General features: G+C 45.7%; 1 protein-coding gene across 7 annotated transcripts in view; it reads right to left on the reverse strand.

Annotated features, from left to right (window-relative positions):
* Positions 1–18502, reverse strand: part of TPK1 (thiamin pyrophosphokinase 1) — a 321965-nt gene that overhangs the window by 112303 nt on the left and 191160 nt on the right. For all 7 annotated transcript variants that reach the window (XM_066627433.1, XM_066627430.1, XM_066627431.1 and 4 more), the window contains one exon: positions 9236–9331. In XM_066627433.1, coding sequence (XP_066483530.1) covers positions 9236–9331 — 96 coding nt within the window. The remainder of the gene's footprint in view (positions 1–9235; positions 9332–18502) is intronic.

Genomic DNA, 18502 nt, shown 5'->3' on the forward strand with positions numbered 1-18502 from the left:
CCCACTTTTAGAATGACAATCTGTCTAGGACCCATTGGAAGTGATGTCATGTCCAGAAGTGACATCATCAAGCAAATTAAAATAAATAATTAAATTAAATTAAAAGAAATTATTAAATAAGGGGGAGCCAGTTCTGTTCCACCAAGTGAATTTTCTCTGTGGTCTGCCTGCAGTAAAACCTCTTTGCCTGTCCTTTCCGACTGACTAAGGCAAGTCCACCTACTCACAAATAAATGTGGCCGCGTGTCTTAGTTTCACTTTCCATAAGGCTCAATACACTCGCAGCTGGGAGGGAGGGACTTCCTTCTTGGTTGTTTTTTGGGGGCTGCATTCATTGGATAGGGACCATTCTGGTGTTGTTGGATTCCTCTCAGCCTGCCCTTTCCAACACACTAAGGCATGTTTGCCTACTTGCGAGTAAACGCGCGATAGGGCTCCATGCATTTTTTTGTTTCCGGCTTTTTGGCCATAACTTTTGAAAGAAAGGAGCTATTTCACTCTGGTTTTTTGCATTGCACTCCGCTGGAAATTCCGCATCCAACGGTATATGGCATGATGGGGTTGTCCTAAAACCGCGATTTTAACGCATCATTCCCAGTATGCATCACCTCCCTTTGCGCGTCACCTGGTGCGGCCTGCACCCCCTACACCTCCCTAGCAATGCCACTGCCTTTGAGCACAACCATTGAAAATTGACCCATTTGGACTATACCACCTCAGTGGACATTCTAATTCTGCAACGCAGTGCTTTTGCACAAATACCTCTCCCATCTTCTATATGCTTCCTGACTATCACATAATTGTATGGGATAGGTAGACCATCCGAGGACAATCCATTCTCAATATTATCACATGGCAGTAAGACAATGCACTGGGGAGGTGGGACACACATACTTCGCTGTGGGATCAGAAGGGGTAAGGCTTATAATGAAGTGGATCCCAAACTGTCAGGGAGTTTGGGAACTGCTGTAAGTTCTTGGGGGGAGGGGCAAAGGCAGCAATGCAATCACTGCGATTGTGCTGCTGCCAGGAGTTAAAGGGTTCCCCCTCTTACCAGTGGCAGTGCTGGCCTCCTGGGGGGGTTCAGGGAGCTTGCGGGCCCCGCTGTAGGGCTCCCCGCACCTCTAAACTTCTGAAAATAAAAACCGGGTATTTCCTGTTTTGGTCCCAAAATCGGAAGTGCCCTTTTTATTATTCTCAGAAGCTTGGAGGCACAGGGAGCCCTAAAGAGGGGTCCGCTGGCTCCCCCCAGGAGGCCAGCACTGCCTCAGGTATAGGAAAAAACCTTTTAACCCCCAGCAGCAGCACAATCGTAGCTGTCACATTGCTGCCTTTGTCTTCCCGCCATCCCTTAAGGGGACAGAGACAGGGCTTCCCTGACTGGGGCATTGCAACACCCCAGTTTGGTAACCCCTGCTTGTAATGTGACAGAGAAGTTATTATTCAAATTATTGATAGTGGGATGAGTTTGAGGCCTCCCAACATGTGCAATATGAACTTGCACAGGTCTTATGTAAGGACTATACTATATTATAACCATCAGAATCACTTGGGATCTTATAGTGCAATTCTATGCATGTCTACTCAGAAGTAAGTTCCACTATGTTCGGTAGGGCTTACTTCCAGGAAAGTGTGCATAGGACTACATCCTTAGTTCAATAATCTAGTGTAGGGGTGCCCAAACCCCGGCCGTGGGGCCACTTGCAGCCCTCAAGGCCTCTCAATGCGGCCCTCAGGGAGTCCCCACTCTCCAATGAGCCTCTGACCCTCTGAAGATTTGTTGGAGCCCGCTCTGGCCCGAAGCAACTGATCTCAGTGTGAGGGCAACTGTTTGACCTCTCACGTGAGCTGTGGGATGAGGGCTACCTCTACTGCTTGCTGTTTCATGTCTGTAATGCAGTAGTGGCAGCAAAGGAAAGGCCAACCTTGCTTTGTGCAAGGCCTTTTATAGGCCTTGAGTTATTGCAAGACCTTCATTCATTCATATAAGTTCCATCTTGAAAATATTCATTTATGTAAATTTATTCAAATTTGAAATGTAAATTATTTTTCCCCAGCCCCCAACACAGCGTCAGAGAGCAGATGTGGCCCTCCTGTCAAAAACTTTGGACACCCCTGATCTAGTGCCCAACCTATCCTATCCTCTGACACTTGAACATATACAATTGCACCATGGAGGCATACACTGCATCCTATGATGGAGGGCAATCAGATGAACTTCTCAAAGTAAGGGAACTTACCTTCCCCTTACTTTGAGTTCATCTGATTGCCCTCCATCATACCTCCTTCAGGTAAGTGTCCTGTTACCCCTGCAAGCCCGTTAGGTTGTTTAAGCTTTTATCCAGCCAAAGAGTTTTTTTAAAGCAGAAGATCACTAGGATCTTCTGCTTTAAAGGGAACACAGTCCAGCAAAAAGATCCCTTTAAAGCAGAAGATCTAGTGAACTTCTGCTTTAAAGGGACATATTTGTGGGGTAGGTTCTTAGAAAAGCTAATGAACTGGGGGTGGATCCCCGCTTCCCTCCTTTAGCTTCTCTAAGAGCTTTCCCCAGCAAAAATATTTCTTTAGAATTGCTAAGATCTTCTGCTTTAAAGGGACCCTTTTGCTTGGGTAGGTTCTTAGAGAAGCTAATGGATTGGAGTGTGTGTGGATCCCTTGCTCCCCCTTTAGCTTCTTGAAGAACTTTCCCCAGCAAAAAGATCCTGTTTAAGCAAAAGATCGCTAGGATCTTCTGCTTTAAAGGGACCTTTTTGCTGGGCTAAGTTCCCTTTAAAGCAGAAGGTCCTAGCGATCTCCTGCTTTAAAAACACCCTGCTTTTCGGCTGGGTAGGAGCCAAAATCATCTCCCTGCTTTTTGGCTGGGGAAGAGCTTAAATGGGCTTGAGGTGTGTGTGCAGCGTGTGTGAGTATGTTTGTGAATATGGAGTCCCTGCTCCCCTGATCACGAGCCCATTAGGTCCTTTAAGAACTTACTCCAACCAAAAACTTCCTTGAAGGAGAAGGATGCCTCCTGGCAGCCTGGCCATTTAAGGAAAAAAGAAAAGCTAGCCAGAGGTTAAGAGGAAGCGGTTAAGGTCCACTTCCTGTTAACCTCCAGCTAGTTGTTTAGAAGAGACCAGGCTGCCAGGAGGCAGCCTGAAGCTTGCTGTGAGTGGCTAAGCTCATAGCAACCTAGTTTAAACAAAAATTTCGTCCCTTCCCCCTGTCAGTTTGAATTGCAGGCGGCGGGGGGGGGGACACACACAGGGGACAGGCATCCGCAGTACCTGTAGTTTCAAGTATTCGTGGGGGGGGGTCTGTAAGAACCCCAGCAGATACCGGGGCACACCTGTACCTATATAACCAAAACTCCCTTAAATCCAACTAATACATACTGCCTTTTAAAGAACTGATATCACAGTACAAGAGACACACATCTGAGAGGACTGAGGGAACGGCAGGTTCATTCTCCTATTACAGGATCGCTTCAGGGTGTGAACAGAGGAAATTGAATGGTGGGTAGAATCACCCATACAGTGCAAACCTCGTTATCCACAATGGATCCATTCCAGGACCCACCCCCACATGTACATGAATCTGTGCCACTCCTGATTTGATTCCCCCGGTATCGATAGCATCTGCAGTGAGTCAAATCTATGGATGCCGGATCTGTGGATACCGGAGATGTCCTGTACTATTTAAACTGTTGTTTTTCTGTGTCACTTTTTTGGGGGAAGGCCTAGCACCTATACTTGAATACACACAAGTCAATTCTGCGTAAGATGCAGGCTTTACAAAAATTGAGAGTCCCTGAAGGTGACCTTTGGCACTCTCATATTCAAATCTGAGAGAATGCTGGGTTGCTCTCTGCATTGCCAACTTTGGTGCCAGTTGCTCTGGTGAGGGAAGCATAGTAGCTCTTCTAGCCACAGATATGCCTGTGTGCGAGAGTGCTGGATAGCTGTAAAAAGGGCTTGTTTAGTCTGCTCTGTCGCTGTACCAAGTTGTGCTACAAAAGAGGAATTTAAGAAAAAGAACAGCCACCAGAATATTAAGGCTCTGAGAAAAAAGATTTCAAGTTGATTATCCAGCCACATTGTCCAAGGGTATCTTCCTCAAGTGCAGAAGTTCTTAAACTCTCTGGGAGAGTCTGAGAGCCACTATGTCTTTGCGGGGGAGTGGGGAAGGCAGCGGGGGCAAGGGGAAGGCAGCAACGCGATCCCCAGGATTGCGTTAGCTAAGGGGGCTGCAGGGACAGGCATGCACTTAACAGTCCCTGCTGCAGCCTCCCGGGGGTGCGGGGAGCCCTGCATGACCCTCTGCAGGGCTCCCCAGCCTTCAGAAAGTGAAAGCGGAGCTATTGTGCCCCACCTCCGCAAAACTGGAGCGCGATTGCTCCACTTTCACTTTTTGAAGTCTGGGAAATCCTGCGGAGGGTCATGCAGGTCTCCCTGCACCCCTGGGAGGCTGCAGCAGGGACTATTAAGTGCATGCCAGCCCCTGCAGCCCCTTTAGGGAAGCAGTTCTGGGGATCATGTCACTGCCTCCCCCACCCCTTAAATGGACAGAGTCCAGGGCCCTGTGGCTGGGGCGTCATGACGCCCTAGTTTGAGAAGCCCAGCTCAAGTGCCTAGGAAGTTTTATCTCCAGGCTTGTGGCTCTGTTTTGCAGGGACTGTGGGTATTTCACAAGGTCATAAATCTTGTACAAGCAGTGGGTTGTATCCTAAGAAATTTAGGATTACTAACACCCATTGAAATTCATGGAGCTTAAGTTAGCCATGATGAACTGCCCTCATCGATTTCAATGGTACTTAGCCAGGATTCACTTTCTTAGGAGACAACCTCAGAGTCACGTAATATACCCCTCTTCTGTGCATTTGTGTGTGCATTAATCTCCTTCAAGGAGGCTTAACTGTGCTACAACTAGGGATGAGTGGATGTGTCCCATTGCTCTCCATTATTATTCCAAGTGTGCACTCTCATGTGTGTTCTTCTCTGCCTTCGTTCAAATTTAACCGAAGAAAATGCCTAAACTCTTGTGGAATTGGCAGGTGTGCAGTTCACAGCTTTCTGCTCCTTTGTTTTATTTGCATCTGCTCCCCCCCCAGCCAAGTCACTGATGCACACAAGTGATCTTGCACTGTTAACCTGTACAGAAGAAAAATCACCACCCACAAGTGAACAGAAGAAACTGATTGCCACAACAAGCTGAGCATGAGTGGCACAAGGTACAAAGGGTGAGAATCCAAAAGAGAAGAGCAGAGGATGTCTTAACACATCAGCGCAGCAAGACCTGGGAAATGGGCACTCCACAATCAAAAGAGGAATTGGGATGGGGAGCATTTTGTAAGCATCACTCATCTGCTCTTCCTAACAGAGTATCTGTCATAAATTCACCACACTTGAAGACTGCAATGGAAATTAATACTTTAGCAATGCTTCACACCAAAATAGTGACGAACCTTAATCAATCCCCCTGTAGCAGAAATAAAAAGGTGAAAATAGGGGGGAAAAGAGGGGGGGGAACCCATGTTATTTGATAGATGATGGTACCTTTCAGAACAAATCAACCTGATTGAAGATACAGAACGAGAAACAAGCTGCACTTCTGTTGACAGCAAACTTGTCCTTTTCTTTCTTGGCATCTTTGGAAATGCAGCACATTTGTAGAGTTCAAAGCCGCAACCCGCAGCTGCCATTACGTGCCGCAATGTGACAATATAATTGAACCAAAATGCTGCTCTGTGCATCGAGGTGTGCATTCAGCACAATGATTACCCCTGAAAGAGATGCTTCCTCCCCCCCTGCCTATGCCGTTACTGTTAAGCTTGTTAAGTGTCAAACCTTGGATATTCGCAGAGTGCAATATCCATCACCGGGCTGAACAATGTATTGCATTATTAGCAGCATGACAGCAAGATCAAAGCACTCCGAGATTTAAAGAGTATGCTGAAAAGGGTATTGTTGAAACACCTTTGCAGATTATATGGCTCCCTTTGTTCTCATTTGAACAGTGTGCTTTTATAAGTCTTTGGGGAGAACTCCTTATTAACCGACCACCTGGAAGTTTGCACAAGTCATACTGCATGAGGCAGCAGGACTTTGGCAAGTTTGTTCCTCCCTGCTCTACTGGAAGTTCAGGTGCGCCTTCCTTATGAGAGGCTTCATTATTTCTACTTGTACAATGGTTTCTAGTTCAGCAAGGTGCTATGCTTGGAACGCAAGAGCAAGGAGGTTTACTGGCCAATTTTCTTCCAGCCATCCACCCATACAAACAAAGGATGCTTCTTAAACACAGTTGAGTTGGGGTGTTCAGCTGAGGAATACGGTTGGATAAATGCAGACGGACTCATGAAAATGCATTCACAGAGTTGTCCAAATTGTTTAAACTGCTTTTTTAAAATCTATATTCCACTTCAATGAACTAAAAGTGATTGTGTTGGTTTTCCCTTTGCAATCAAACGAAGCATAAATGAAAAGCCCCATCTATACAGGATTCCTTCTTCAATGTCTCTGATGTAAGAAGTTCACCGCTCTTCTATTTTCCAGTGTTACTAGTGCCAAACCTGAGAGAATTGTGATTTGTGCCCCAGGTGCTGCCCTCTCTGCTTGTTCTCTATACATATTCACAACCCATACATTTGCTTTCTGCTCAGCAAGTTTCACAAAAATATCCCCTGGTGTCTGAATTTTCCTTGCAAGCTACTATTAATTCTGTATGCTCAGTTTTGTTTTCTTTCTCTTCTTTCCTTCCCCATTCTTTGAAAACATAGCTAGATATTCCATTGGATCCCCCTCTCACAAACCTCTAATACTGCTATCTTTTCCCCCTGTTATCTTCTTTCCAAATACAGCCCTTGTTTTCCTAGATCATTTTCTAAGAGTTGCACAGATTTATTTAACATCTGAGTTGCATATCTTTGCTTTGGGCAGGAGGTTTGGTCTAGAGGGTAGAGCCTCCATTTGCCTGAAGATAGAATCTGAAGGTCGTCAGTTCGAGGCCACCGGCACCGTGAATGGCGAGACCTTGAAGCAGCTGACAAGCCGAGTTATTCCACCTGCTCTTTGGTGTTAGAGAAGAAGCATCTTGGTCACCCTTCAAGTGAGAAATGAAGGCGTGTGAGAGGAAACTGGAGGCCAGAATGTGATACCAGATCAGAAAAGATCCATCCGAAATGTGGTTCTTGAAAGATAGAACCTTTCTTCAATTATAAAAATCCCTATGGGGATTTAGAACAGTCTGCCTATGTAAACCGCCTTGAATTAAAGTCTGAGGAGAAATCTGACGACCAAGAAAGGCGGTATACAAATACCTGTATTATTATTATTACTGTCAGCCTCCAGTTATTTAATCAATAGCCTATCCATCCAGTGTGGAAGGGATTGTCACTCCCAAATCGGCCTCTTCAGCCACACTAGACGCTGTTCCAGAAGCACCATTCAGAGCACGATACCATAGTCTTTCGAGACTGAAGGTTGCCAACTAACTATCCATCCAGTACTTTTAAACTTATTTCCATAGCTACAATCTCCCAGTTTTTGTTCTACCTGCTCTATTGATTTCATACCCTCATTTTTTAATTCTTTCCACCGATTTTTTTAAAATTTGAATTTCCCAAATTCTAACATAAAAATCATCTGAATGTCTTTAATGTGGAAATGTTGGAAAGACACACTCCCTTTTCTTGATTTGCCAAGAGAAATAATTTCTTTTTGAAATAACCTGCAATATTATTGACAAGTTATACAACCTCCTGACATCAATTGATTTACAATAATTTCTTCCTCCAACTGTGATGGATTAACAATTCTTTAATTCCAGTTCATTAATTCTAATACCATAACAGGAAGAAGCCTCATATATTAATTCTCAATATAGAGTAAATACAAATAAATTAGTCTCAAAATATTGTGCTTTCCTGTTATACGTACATATAGCAAATCATTCTCTCCATATACCTTCCTAAGAGATAGACAACCATCATCAGCACTTCATTCTTCTGTGCCACCCCTTGCTAAACTTGACAATTTGATCATTAGTCTTTAAAATATTTCATTGAACAAACTCTTAATGCTCATCAACAGCCAACTCAAATTAATTAAAACATGGATCTAGAATACGTCTCCTTTATTTCCAATGCATTCAGCAGCGAATTCTCACAAGCAAAATGACAGAGGATAAAACGTTGTGTGTCCCCCCCCATTCCCAAGTCCAATATTTGATATTACAACATAAAATTCATGATAGAATAAGACTTACATTGAACTTTGAAAACAGTTGCGGCTTGACATCTGCAGTGGTTCTGTTCCTGGAAGCCCCACAGATGTTGAAACTTGTGGATAATGAAATCTGCGGGTCAGGCACCCTGTAATCCTCCAAATGCAGCCGGAGCTGCACACTGCTTGCTTCCAAATGGCCTTCTGAGGGCCAGAGAAGCCTCCCCAACCCTCAGAAGGCCTCCAGAAGGTCAAAAGTTGCAATTTCTGATTTTAGGCAGAAAACCTGAAGTTATTAGTTGTGGCCTCCTGGAGGCCTCAGAAGGTCCTCTGGATACAACCACAGCATAGCTCTGGTCACATTTGGAGGACCAGGTCCAACAAACCTGCGAGTTGTACAATGCCACAAATGCTCTGTTATGGGGTCCTGCAATGCCAGTGCTCAACCTGTGTAGCTCAACTGGAGGGGAGGATAGTGATCAGGACACTCCTAGGATCCTGCCTCCCTGTCAGCACCACTTCCTTGACACAAGGGATGACCTCTCACATGCTTGCATGGCATGCCATGCTGCCTTCACAAGGGCCATGGGTCAATGAGGAGATGGGCAGCAGGAAGCAAGGTGACGCAAAAGAGGCCCCTGTCAAGCAAAGCACTGAATGAAGGAGGAAAACCGAGGGCACAAGTCTAACCAGGTCTTCTCAGAAGTAAGTCCTATTTTGTTCAGTGGGGCTTACTCTCAGGAAAGTATGGTTAGGATTGCAGCCTTAGTAACACAAAACTCCCTTCCCTCCCAATCTGAGTCCTTGGTGGGGAAAACATCACAGTTGAATAGTATAATGCACTGTAAACGGCCTTGGGGGATCTGTTACATCATGAAACAGGGTAGAAATCTTTTAAGACAAAATAAATAAATAGCTAAAATGCAAACGAAGCAGCAGGAAATTGAGTCAGCACAAACTTAAAACAGTCACTCAGATAAGCCACAGGGAAAACTCCACCACTGTGCAATGGGTAGTGCAAGAAAGGTGAGCGTCACCTGCAGGTCTTTCTTCTCAATCTTTTGCTGGAGGATCTGAAGGCACTTGGTGAAGTCAGTTAAATCTTGATCTAGGGTCTCTATGAGCTCACAGCCCTGTGGAGACAAAGAACAAGAAAGGAAAAGCAAAACTTAATTATCCCACCACTTCAGCATCAAGCACAAACATCTCCCTTGTTCTCTCCTGCTATAACGCTCAATACTTTGACAGTTATGCTCTGGCATAAACACAAGAGACTTGACTCGACTGGTTTGGTTCAGCTCCATCATAGACAAGCGTTTAAAAAGAATATTTATAGAGTATGTTTTATGTGCCATAACCTATAATCCTGTGACTGCTGGACATCATCAAGTAGACCTTGACTTACTTACAACCCTTCAAGCCAAATGGTGCCCACTAGGCAGGTGTTGTGGTCGTCTAACTGCTTAGCAGCCATCCTGCTTTTCCAAGGCAGCAAAAGGATTATTGAGACTGTAGTAGGCTGCCACTACATGTCTTGTAGGTTGTGCACAGCTTGATGTCGCAAAGTGTGCAGGTGTGTCATAAAGTAGAGCTGAAAAGTACATAAAAGGTTTACCAGTGTGCGTGTGTGTGTGGGGGGGGGGCAGGGGAAGGCAGGAGTAAGAGAAAGGGAGATATTCCAAAGCTGAGACTTCTAACTTCTGATGTACTACAGCAGCGGCAGGTGAAGTGCCGACCACTGGGCATCATGAAAGTGCCCCCCACTGCGGCCAGCACTTTTTGTTCCGGAGTGCTGCACGAGTGCCTGTCCTGACGCAACGCTCTGGCCTGCTGCGTCTATGGTGACATCCAGCCGCAATGTCTGTTGGGGCACTGGACCACAGACATGACAAGCCACAGTGCCGCATCATCCCGATTTTGGGACAGGCATTCGCTCAGTGCTCCAGAATGAAGTGTCCTGGTCACCGGAAGGACTGATTCAGCTGAATGCGAGATCCAGTCCTTGGGCTGGGGTTTGCCAGAGCCTGTACTACACAAATGAGTGTCATGTTTAATTTTCCCCCCTCTAATTAACCATAGTCCTTTTCTTTTCTTTGCTAGATAGAGGTGTGATGTTTATTTTTCAGCTATACAGACCTTTGCGAACTGTGATAAACATTCTTGATTCTCCCCCTTTATTTTGGACCCTTTCAACCCCTCTACCCAAGGCTTTTTTGATGTCTCGCAGCCCAATCCTAACCAGTGCAGGTGGACGCTGTATGCAGTGCTGGGGTGGGGGAAAGGCAGCGCAACCCTCCGCAGGGCTCCCCAAGCTGAGTGAAAGCAGAGCGATCGTGCCCCACTTTTGGTTTGCGATTGCAAACCAGAGGCAGGGCGCGATTGCTCTGCTTTCACTTTCTACAGCTTGGGGAACCCCGCAGAGGGTCACGCAGGGCTTCCCACACCCCCAGGAGGCTGCTGCAGGGACTGGTAAGTACATGCCAGTCCTTGCACCCCACTAAGAGGGTGCAGCCCCCCCAAAGCCCCCCTTCCCCCATCCCTGCTGCCTTCCCACTCCCCAGAAAGGACTTACAAACTCCCTGGGAGTTTGAGAACTGCTGCCTTACCCTATGTAAAGTCCCAGCCTGCTCAATGGGGCTACTCAAATCTGTGCCTGGCAAATGGTCGGCGCAAGTCCAAGAAGCGCCACGTTGGGCTTCAGGATTTGGTGTGCACGAGCACCGCCAATCCTGTTCCCCTCCTGGGCATGATCTGCCCTATCTTCACCCTCCTCCAGCCCCTGATACAACCTCTCCTGCTCAACCCCTGCCTGCCCCCTACTCTCCCCCAGCCCCTGTGCTACCTGACAGATGCTTACGTGCTCCATCGGGCATGCCATCTTGATCCAGCACCAAAGCAATGGCACAGGCCTTCCCGTCAGTGCTGCTTACTCACCAGGTGTCATGGAGCACTTTGCAACACTTTTGTGACACCCTAAAAAGATGGTGAGATATCATGTTGCAGGAGCCATGGTGCTGAGACTTTCTGAATTCAGTGCCAGTGTAGACTACTTAATAGGGCAGATAGGTCCTTTTGTGAATTGTCTGCTTGGTTTACCCCCCGCCCCCCAACAAAACAAAAACCAAGCATGCCACTTAGTCGCTGGTAGACCTGGCCCCCACCAGTGGAACACAAGGTGGAGTCCAACTTTACCCTTTGCTTTGAACAGCTGCTCAAAGGACAGAGCTGGCCTCCACCTTGAGATCACCCGGTGGAGGTCAGGTCTACCAGCCTCTCAAAGTGAAGGGTAGATCTCACCTCCACTAGGGGAATCTCTAGGCAGAGACCACGTCTACCCTTCACTTTCAGCAGCCCACCCTGGATGCCCAATACCCTAGCTACGCCACTGCTTCTTAATAATCCATCTCAGTTTGCCTCATTAAGAGGCTGGTCCTGGCTATCAGGCACAATATAGGCACACTTCTGAGTCTCAATGCCATCTCCTGCAAGCCACTCACTTGCTCAGACATCCATCCTCCAGCCCAGTGCCTGGATTCTTCATACAGCAGAGAGGAAGGAACTCTAACTGCTCTTTGATGCTGTTTGCTGGCTCTCCTCTGCTGGAGGAAGGAACTCAGTATTCCAAAGGAGGACCCTTTGGGAAGGGCTGGAGCTCCTAGTTTCAGTCTCTGGCATCTCCAGGCAGGGCAGAGAAAAATTCCCCTCTGAAACCCTGATGAGCCTCTGCAAGTCAGTGCAGACTAGAAGTGAGGTGCATCAATGGTCTAAGGTAGTTTCATATGTAGCGAGTGAGCAGGTGGCATCAAGAGCAGAAATGTAGCTCTCTCTGTGGGTGCTGGTTCTGACAGGTGCTGCTGCTGCTACAATCCCCTGGAAGGCTTTGAACACATGGTGGAGAGTTCACAGGTTGTTGCATGAACCTGCTCTCAGAAACCTCAGTTAATCCTGTCCTGGTATGACATTGTGAGAACAAACCTGCAGCATAGACACCCGTCAAATGACACAGTTTGTCCAGAAGTCCAGGAGTCCAGAAGACCAGTTTATTCCCTCCTAACGCATAGTGACTTTTGCACAATGCTCAAAATGATGGGGTGCCTATGAATCTGGAGGGACTTCAAAGGTATCGGATATTTTACCAAGTCAAAGTTTTGGAGTTTAGAACCCTGTCTCCAGCTTTTTGCCAGTGCTAACCCTTTCGTTATGGCTGAACTTCAACAGAATCTGTTTAAATGGAAGGACACAAAACTAGTACTTTCCTGCAGCTTGGGAAGTCTGTTTGCAGTGTTTGCTTCTTTTTTAAAAGACAGGTATATATCAGGTCCCCTTATACTGCACTAAGTTATAGGTGTCAAGATTGCGCTAAAATGGAGCCATACACAAGTTCATGTCTTTTAATTCAGAGCTCAAACAGTCCCTAAGCTTCTGCCAAAGAGCTGAGTAAGGAATAGTGAAGTATGTCCACCCATATAAAGTCACCATTCAAAGAGATTTCAAGGATACAAAACACCTAGATAGCATCATAAATTATAATAAGGACCACAGTTGCTAGATTTAAAGGATCCTTTACCTACCACTTCAAGGTCTCTTTAAAGGCTTCTTGGCTCTATCTATCAATGATTCATTTCATACTTTTACCTTGTACTGTAGTGACTGATAAGAAAATTAGGTTCTCACCAGGTTTTTTTTTTTTAAAAACAACCCCATATTATGAGTTTGAACATAGCATTTACAGCTTGGGAAAGGCTAATAAAACAAGGTTGATAGCTTTAAAAGAGCAGATCCTGAAATGCAGAGAGTAAAGTAACATTTACCAACAGAAAGACAGCAAAACCCAGACTTGTAAAGATCATCATCCCTTAATACTAATAGATTTTCCTGGGATAACAGGATATTTGTGGGAATTCTCAGAATTTCTGGTTCATGTTAAAAGACTGTGTTTTCCTAAAGATTTTGGCATTTTTAGGCTTTTATCCTATCTATGAGTGGGCCACAACCTTTTTGTGGCTATGCATACATCTGTGCTCATATCAAGAAATGTTAGGTGGTGGATCAAAGTACATAACTGGTGACATCATTTCTGTATGCAAGCTGGTACTTCTCCAGCTGCTGATATCACAAGGATCGCTTCGCAATGATTCCGCAGGCAGTCACTCTACACATTATGGTGTAGTTCTCTCAGGGAAGCATGCTTGCCACATGGAAACTTCTGGAAAGTTAAAGGCACGTGGGAAGAGCATGCTGATGTGACTAGTCTCCATTTTGGCATGATTGGCTCCTGGGGGTGGTGGTGCTAGAGTGGAACATAACCATGTCACATGCAGTGACATAGCTAGGTCATTTGACACTCAGGGCCTAGAAATTTTTGTCACCCCGTATGACATAATTAATTTTTCAAGTGATGTCATGGCTGGAAGTAACATCATCAAGCGAAGTAAAATAAATAATTAAATTAAAGAAAAACAAATAATTAAATAAGGGGAAGCCAGCCCTGATCCACCAAGTGAATTTTCTCTGTAGCCTGTCTGTGATAACACTCCCCCACACACCAAAAAATCAGTGAGATTTTCAACCCTACCCAGTGCCCAGTTCCATTTAAGTTCTTATATTTTAAGCATATCACTATCAGAACCCAACTAGCTTTACAAGTCTAAAATAGAAAACATTCACCTTACCAGCCTAAGCCTCCGTCTGGAAGGAAGCTGTATTCTGGAGCATTTGTTGAGCTCCAGTTCCATCAGATCAGAACCATTCTGGTGGCCTCACATTCCCCTTTGCCTGGTCTGACAGGAGCCAAGTTACATTTGATTGTTTGCAAGTAAACACCTACTCATGAGTAAATGCTTAGCTTTGCTTTCCATCGGGCTCAATACATTTGTTGGGTTGGAGGGAGGGACTTCTTGGATGTTTTTGGGGGGCTGTGTTCATCAGACCAGTCTGGTGTTGTTGGATTCCTCTCAGCCTACCCTTTCTGATGAACTAAGGCAAGTTCGCCCATTTACAAGTAAATGCACGATCTCGCTCAATTTCACTTTCCATAGGGCTCCATGCATTATTTGTTTTCTGGTTTTTTGGCCATAACTTTTGATAGAATGGAGATATTTAACTCCGGTCTTTTTCACTGCATTCTGCTGGAAATTCTGCATCTAATGTTATATAGCATGCTGGTAATATTCCTAACTACTGCGATGTTAGCGATTTTGGTCACTTATGGTGTCATCCCGCCAAGGCTGGTACCTAGGGAAGACTGCACCCCCGCCCCTCGCTAGCGATGCCACTGGTCACATGTGCTACTCATGTGGCTTCTGTATCTTAAACAGGTCCAGCAGAGCAATGTAGGATCTGACCAGGCAGAAGCTGCAATAAGGTTGACACAAGAACTGGCTTGCGCACAAGATGAGGCTTAGAATATGGGAGTAGGAGAAAAGAACTATGTACAGTCTGTGTGGCTCTGTAAAAATCATTTAAAGACAGAGTTTCAATTTTTTTTCTTTAAAAATTAACATCTGGAATCTTGATCCCAACAGCCCCTGACCCACAACCACTATATTTCAACAGTTGGCCTTAAAATAATGAAGGAAAAGATGGCAGCATTTCTGCATTCATATCATCTATGGAGGCTGCAAGGTCAACAAGGAGTTCATTCTTCCATTCTCAAATTAAAAACAAAAATTAGTCTATGTTTTTTCCCCCAGAGCCATTTTTATTTAGGAACTTCTTCTTCTTCTTCTTTTTTTTAACTCCAGAGCACTGGCACAAGGAAGCTGTGTACAGATACTGCTATATAAATAAAAGATGCAAACCCCTATAAGGACTTTTGAAGCAGTGCTTTGACTGTAGCAGATTTCTTACCCCTTTCTTACAGATTTCATCTGACTTCTGCAAGAGGAATACAGGGGCACTCAGAGTAAAAAAACAAACAAACCTCAAAGAAGCCTATTACAACCTATTGCCAAGGGCTGTCCCTTCTGCAAGGAAGAAATCTTGGACCAAAGCCAATGAAAGAAAAAAAGATGATAAAATGATATCCTAGGTACAGATGCAGCTGCTGGAATGTCAGCTGAACACATACTTGAGTGCACAGCAAGGGCAAATTGCTAGTAGACATTAAAGCAAAATGTAGCCTGTTTCATGGGTCTGGCTAATACCCTGACAAAATTACCCCACTAGGATTGCTAGCCCACTTGCACATGCATGCATTACTTGATCATGGCATGCCAATAATGGTCTACAAGGGAGGTATTCAATCTGTGTGTCCCTCTTCCCTCGGGAGGCATGGCTAGCTGCCAGGAGCATCCTGAGGCATCTCCAGCAGAGAGGTGGCCATGGCTGCAGGACCAAGTAGAGTAGCTGCGCTGCTCAGCTGCACCTGCCCCTCCTTACTTGCTGCTTTTCTTCGGCTGTGAACGAGGTGGGTGAGGCAGCATAAGGTGGGGAGGGAGGGCGTGTGAAACATGGTGGGGGGGGAGGTGGGAGAGAAGGCTGGCTGGGCAGCGGCAGAGGTGCTGCATCTCATCAGCACAGGGCGTGTTCCTGGCAGGCTTCAAACTGGGAGGGAAGCCTGACCTAGAGAGAGCTCTTTCCTCCGCTTGGGAAGGAGGGAGCCCAGCCTGCTCTTGGGGGAGGGTGTGTGTGTCCAAATGCCCCAAATGCATTCCTCTGTCTTGCCTGGGGGGGCAGTAGGGGTGACATCTGCATCTTCATCCCCATTTTGGGGGTAACTGCGGTGAGGTGTTGTAATGGGGAGCCGTGGCCAATGGCCACAAGGATCAGGGGAGCCGCGGGTCGGAAAAGTTCGAGAACCACTGCTCTACAAGAATGAAGATATCACTATCAAAGCCAGGTCTTCCTTAGGGGGAAGCTGCTTGAATCAGCATATAAAGTGGCTATGCTGTATTCCCAAAACCAGAGCCAAATCCAATGCAATTTTTGGATTCAGCATCCCAAATATACCCAAGAATAGGTCTAACTTTTAAGACAGCTAAATGCGTATGCCTGTGTAATAATACTAATAACAGGATACGGAGATTTCATTTAGGTAGTCATTTCAGCTAAATACAAAGTAAGCCTCCATGTTCCACAGCTGTATACAACAGAACCTAAGTCCTGGCAAATCTGGTTCTGAGCTGCCACACAAGCAGGCAGCAGGAGAAGCAGATAGAGGCGGAGGGTGTGGTGGGGCTTTTCAAGTGCTGCCAAAAAAAGGCCTCATAGGCTGCATGTGGACCGTGGGCTGGATATTGGATCACTCTGATCTAGGGGACTTTGAGGGTTCCTCCGAAGCTTATCACAAGTTACTCAGGGCGCAATCCAGCAGCACAGCATTATGAGTTCCATGCCACCCCTGCAGGATTGTATTAGGTATATTCTAGACTTAGAATCATAGTGTTTTAAGATTTAGTTCATACAGGGGAAAGAAGACCAACAGATTCCTGCCTGATCTGAGTGTATGCTCTAAAACTTGGGCCAGAACCTGTAGGCCCTTCCTTGGGGGATGAGTAGGGGCATCTCAGATGTTAAGCAGGAAGGCAGAAAGTTTGAAAACCACTGGCAGAAGGCAGCACCAGAGAATGTATGGACATATGCATCCCTCCTCAAACTCAAAGCTTCATGAACTTGTCAAATCTGACAACTGCCCCCCCCAAGCCCCTTGCTAGCTTTGCTTTGGACTTCAACAGATGCTGTCTCCCTCCCCCTCCTTTCTACCTTGAAGTGTTATTTTTCAAAGTAAGTGTTTCCCCCTACAGGCAGCATCTGGCTTCTGGCTGACAGTATACTTTTTATAATATATATTTACTGTGACAGTTGCAGCAATGAAAGAGTTAGCACACATCCGTTGCAAATGCTCGCTCTCTCAACAGCACGTCTTGTTTTGCCTTCGAAGACCGTAATGATTGAATCAACTTTCAAAATGCGAAAAAGAACCAGAAAGATAAAGCCAAAACATCCCTAGTTTAGTTGACATCACCAGAGAGAATGCTGGGATGACACCGGCGGGTTGTTTATCTTATTGGAAACAGACCTGTAAACAACAAAAGCTCATGGGCTTCCCAAAACATAGGTTAGAACCCTACTGATGTCACTGAAAGGAGGAACTAGGAAGATCAAATATTTCTGAGGTTAAAATGTGTGTGGACTAGGGACATGCAAAAACTGGAGGGGGGAGCTTGCACAGCACAGAGAAGGTGGAAAAGCAGTGTAGGTGGGGAGAAGTGGTGATAGGAACCAAGCAGGTACAACCAATGAGACTACCCAATTGGAGAAAGGCACAGAAAAACTAGGCTGCTAGAACGGAGGCCCAATTTCATAAAGTTTAGGAAACATCTAATTATAGCACAAAATGCTCTAAGCAAAAGGGGAAATATGTATAAAAAACATGAACATATTCAATGAGTTTCACTGCATTTCACAATTGTAGGATCTCTTCCTCAGGGGAACAACTTCTTTGAAAACTTCCCTTTCCAGTCTCCAAGGGCGGTTGTCTTATACCCCTACCCTGCAAAAGTTTGTCTTGATGTGTCTTCCGTGGATACTTACTGGATTTAAGCACCCATATAATGTCTCTATTTACAACTGATCAGTGAGAGTACACAGCACACAAAAAATTCTCACAACAGTCTACATTTGTGTAACTGGTACGGGGGCACTTACACAGACGAATGCAATGTTGCAGCACAGCATTATGAGTTCCACGCTGGTTGCTGAGGGTAGGAGACCTTGCCCTTAGTGTTGAAAGTGTCGCAATGAGCTCATGCCTAGCATACGCATGCACGTTTTCCTTTGAGCCACTGAAGCTATCAAGGGATCACAATCCGATCATACGGTGGTGCCACAGGTACCAGCAGCAGAAAAGCATTTGCAAAGTGCTAGATGCCAGTGCACACTGCTGGGCATGCTGTCAGGAAGGCTGGAGTGTTCTGCATGTGCCAGTGGACCTTGGAAGTCTTGCCAGAGAAGAAAAGTCTGGGCTCAAGAGGGGGGAGTGAGTTTGGCAGCAGTAGAAAATGACAAATGCAGCTTCCCAGGCCTGATCTGTCTGCATAGATCAACTCAGACTTGTGCCAGATACACAGTTGGCACAGATCCAAGCTGACCCACAACGGATGTTGGGCAAGGGGACAAATGTTCCTTTACCCAAAGGAGACCTCCAGCAGCCAAAACTACCCCACAGTGCATTGCTATGTAGGGAACTGGGTAGGATAGGGATGTTAGGGTTAAAGCAGAGTTGAAAAAAACACCCCAGAGTACACCAAGAGCAAAATTAGTAAAATAAATTCCCCAGCGATGGTTCACATTAACATAAGCTG

The sequence above is a fragment of the Tiliqua scincoides genome, chromosome 5, assembly GCF_035046505.1.
Source record: "Tiliqua scincoides isolate rTilSci1 chromosome 5, rTilSci1.hap2, whole genome shotgun sequence".
In the NCBI taxonomy this organism is placed as follows: Eukaryota; Metazoa; Chordata; class Lepidosauria; order Squamata; family Scincidae; genus Tiliqua; species Tiliqua scincoides.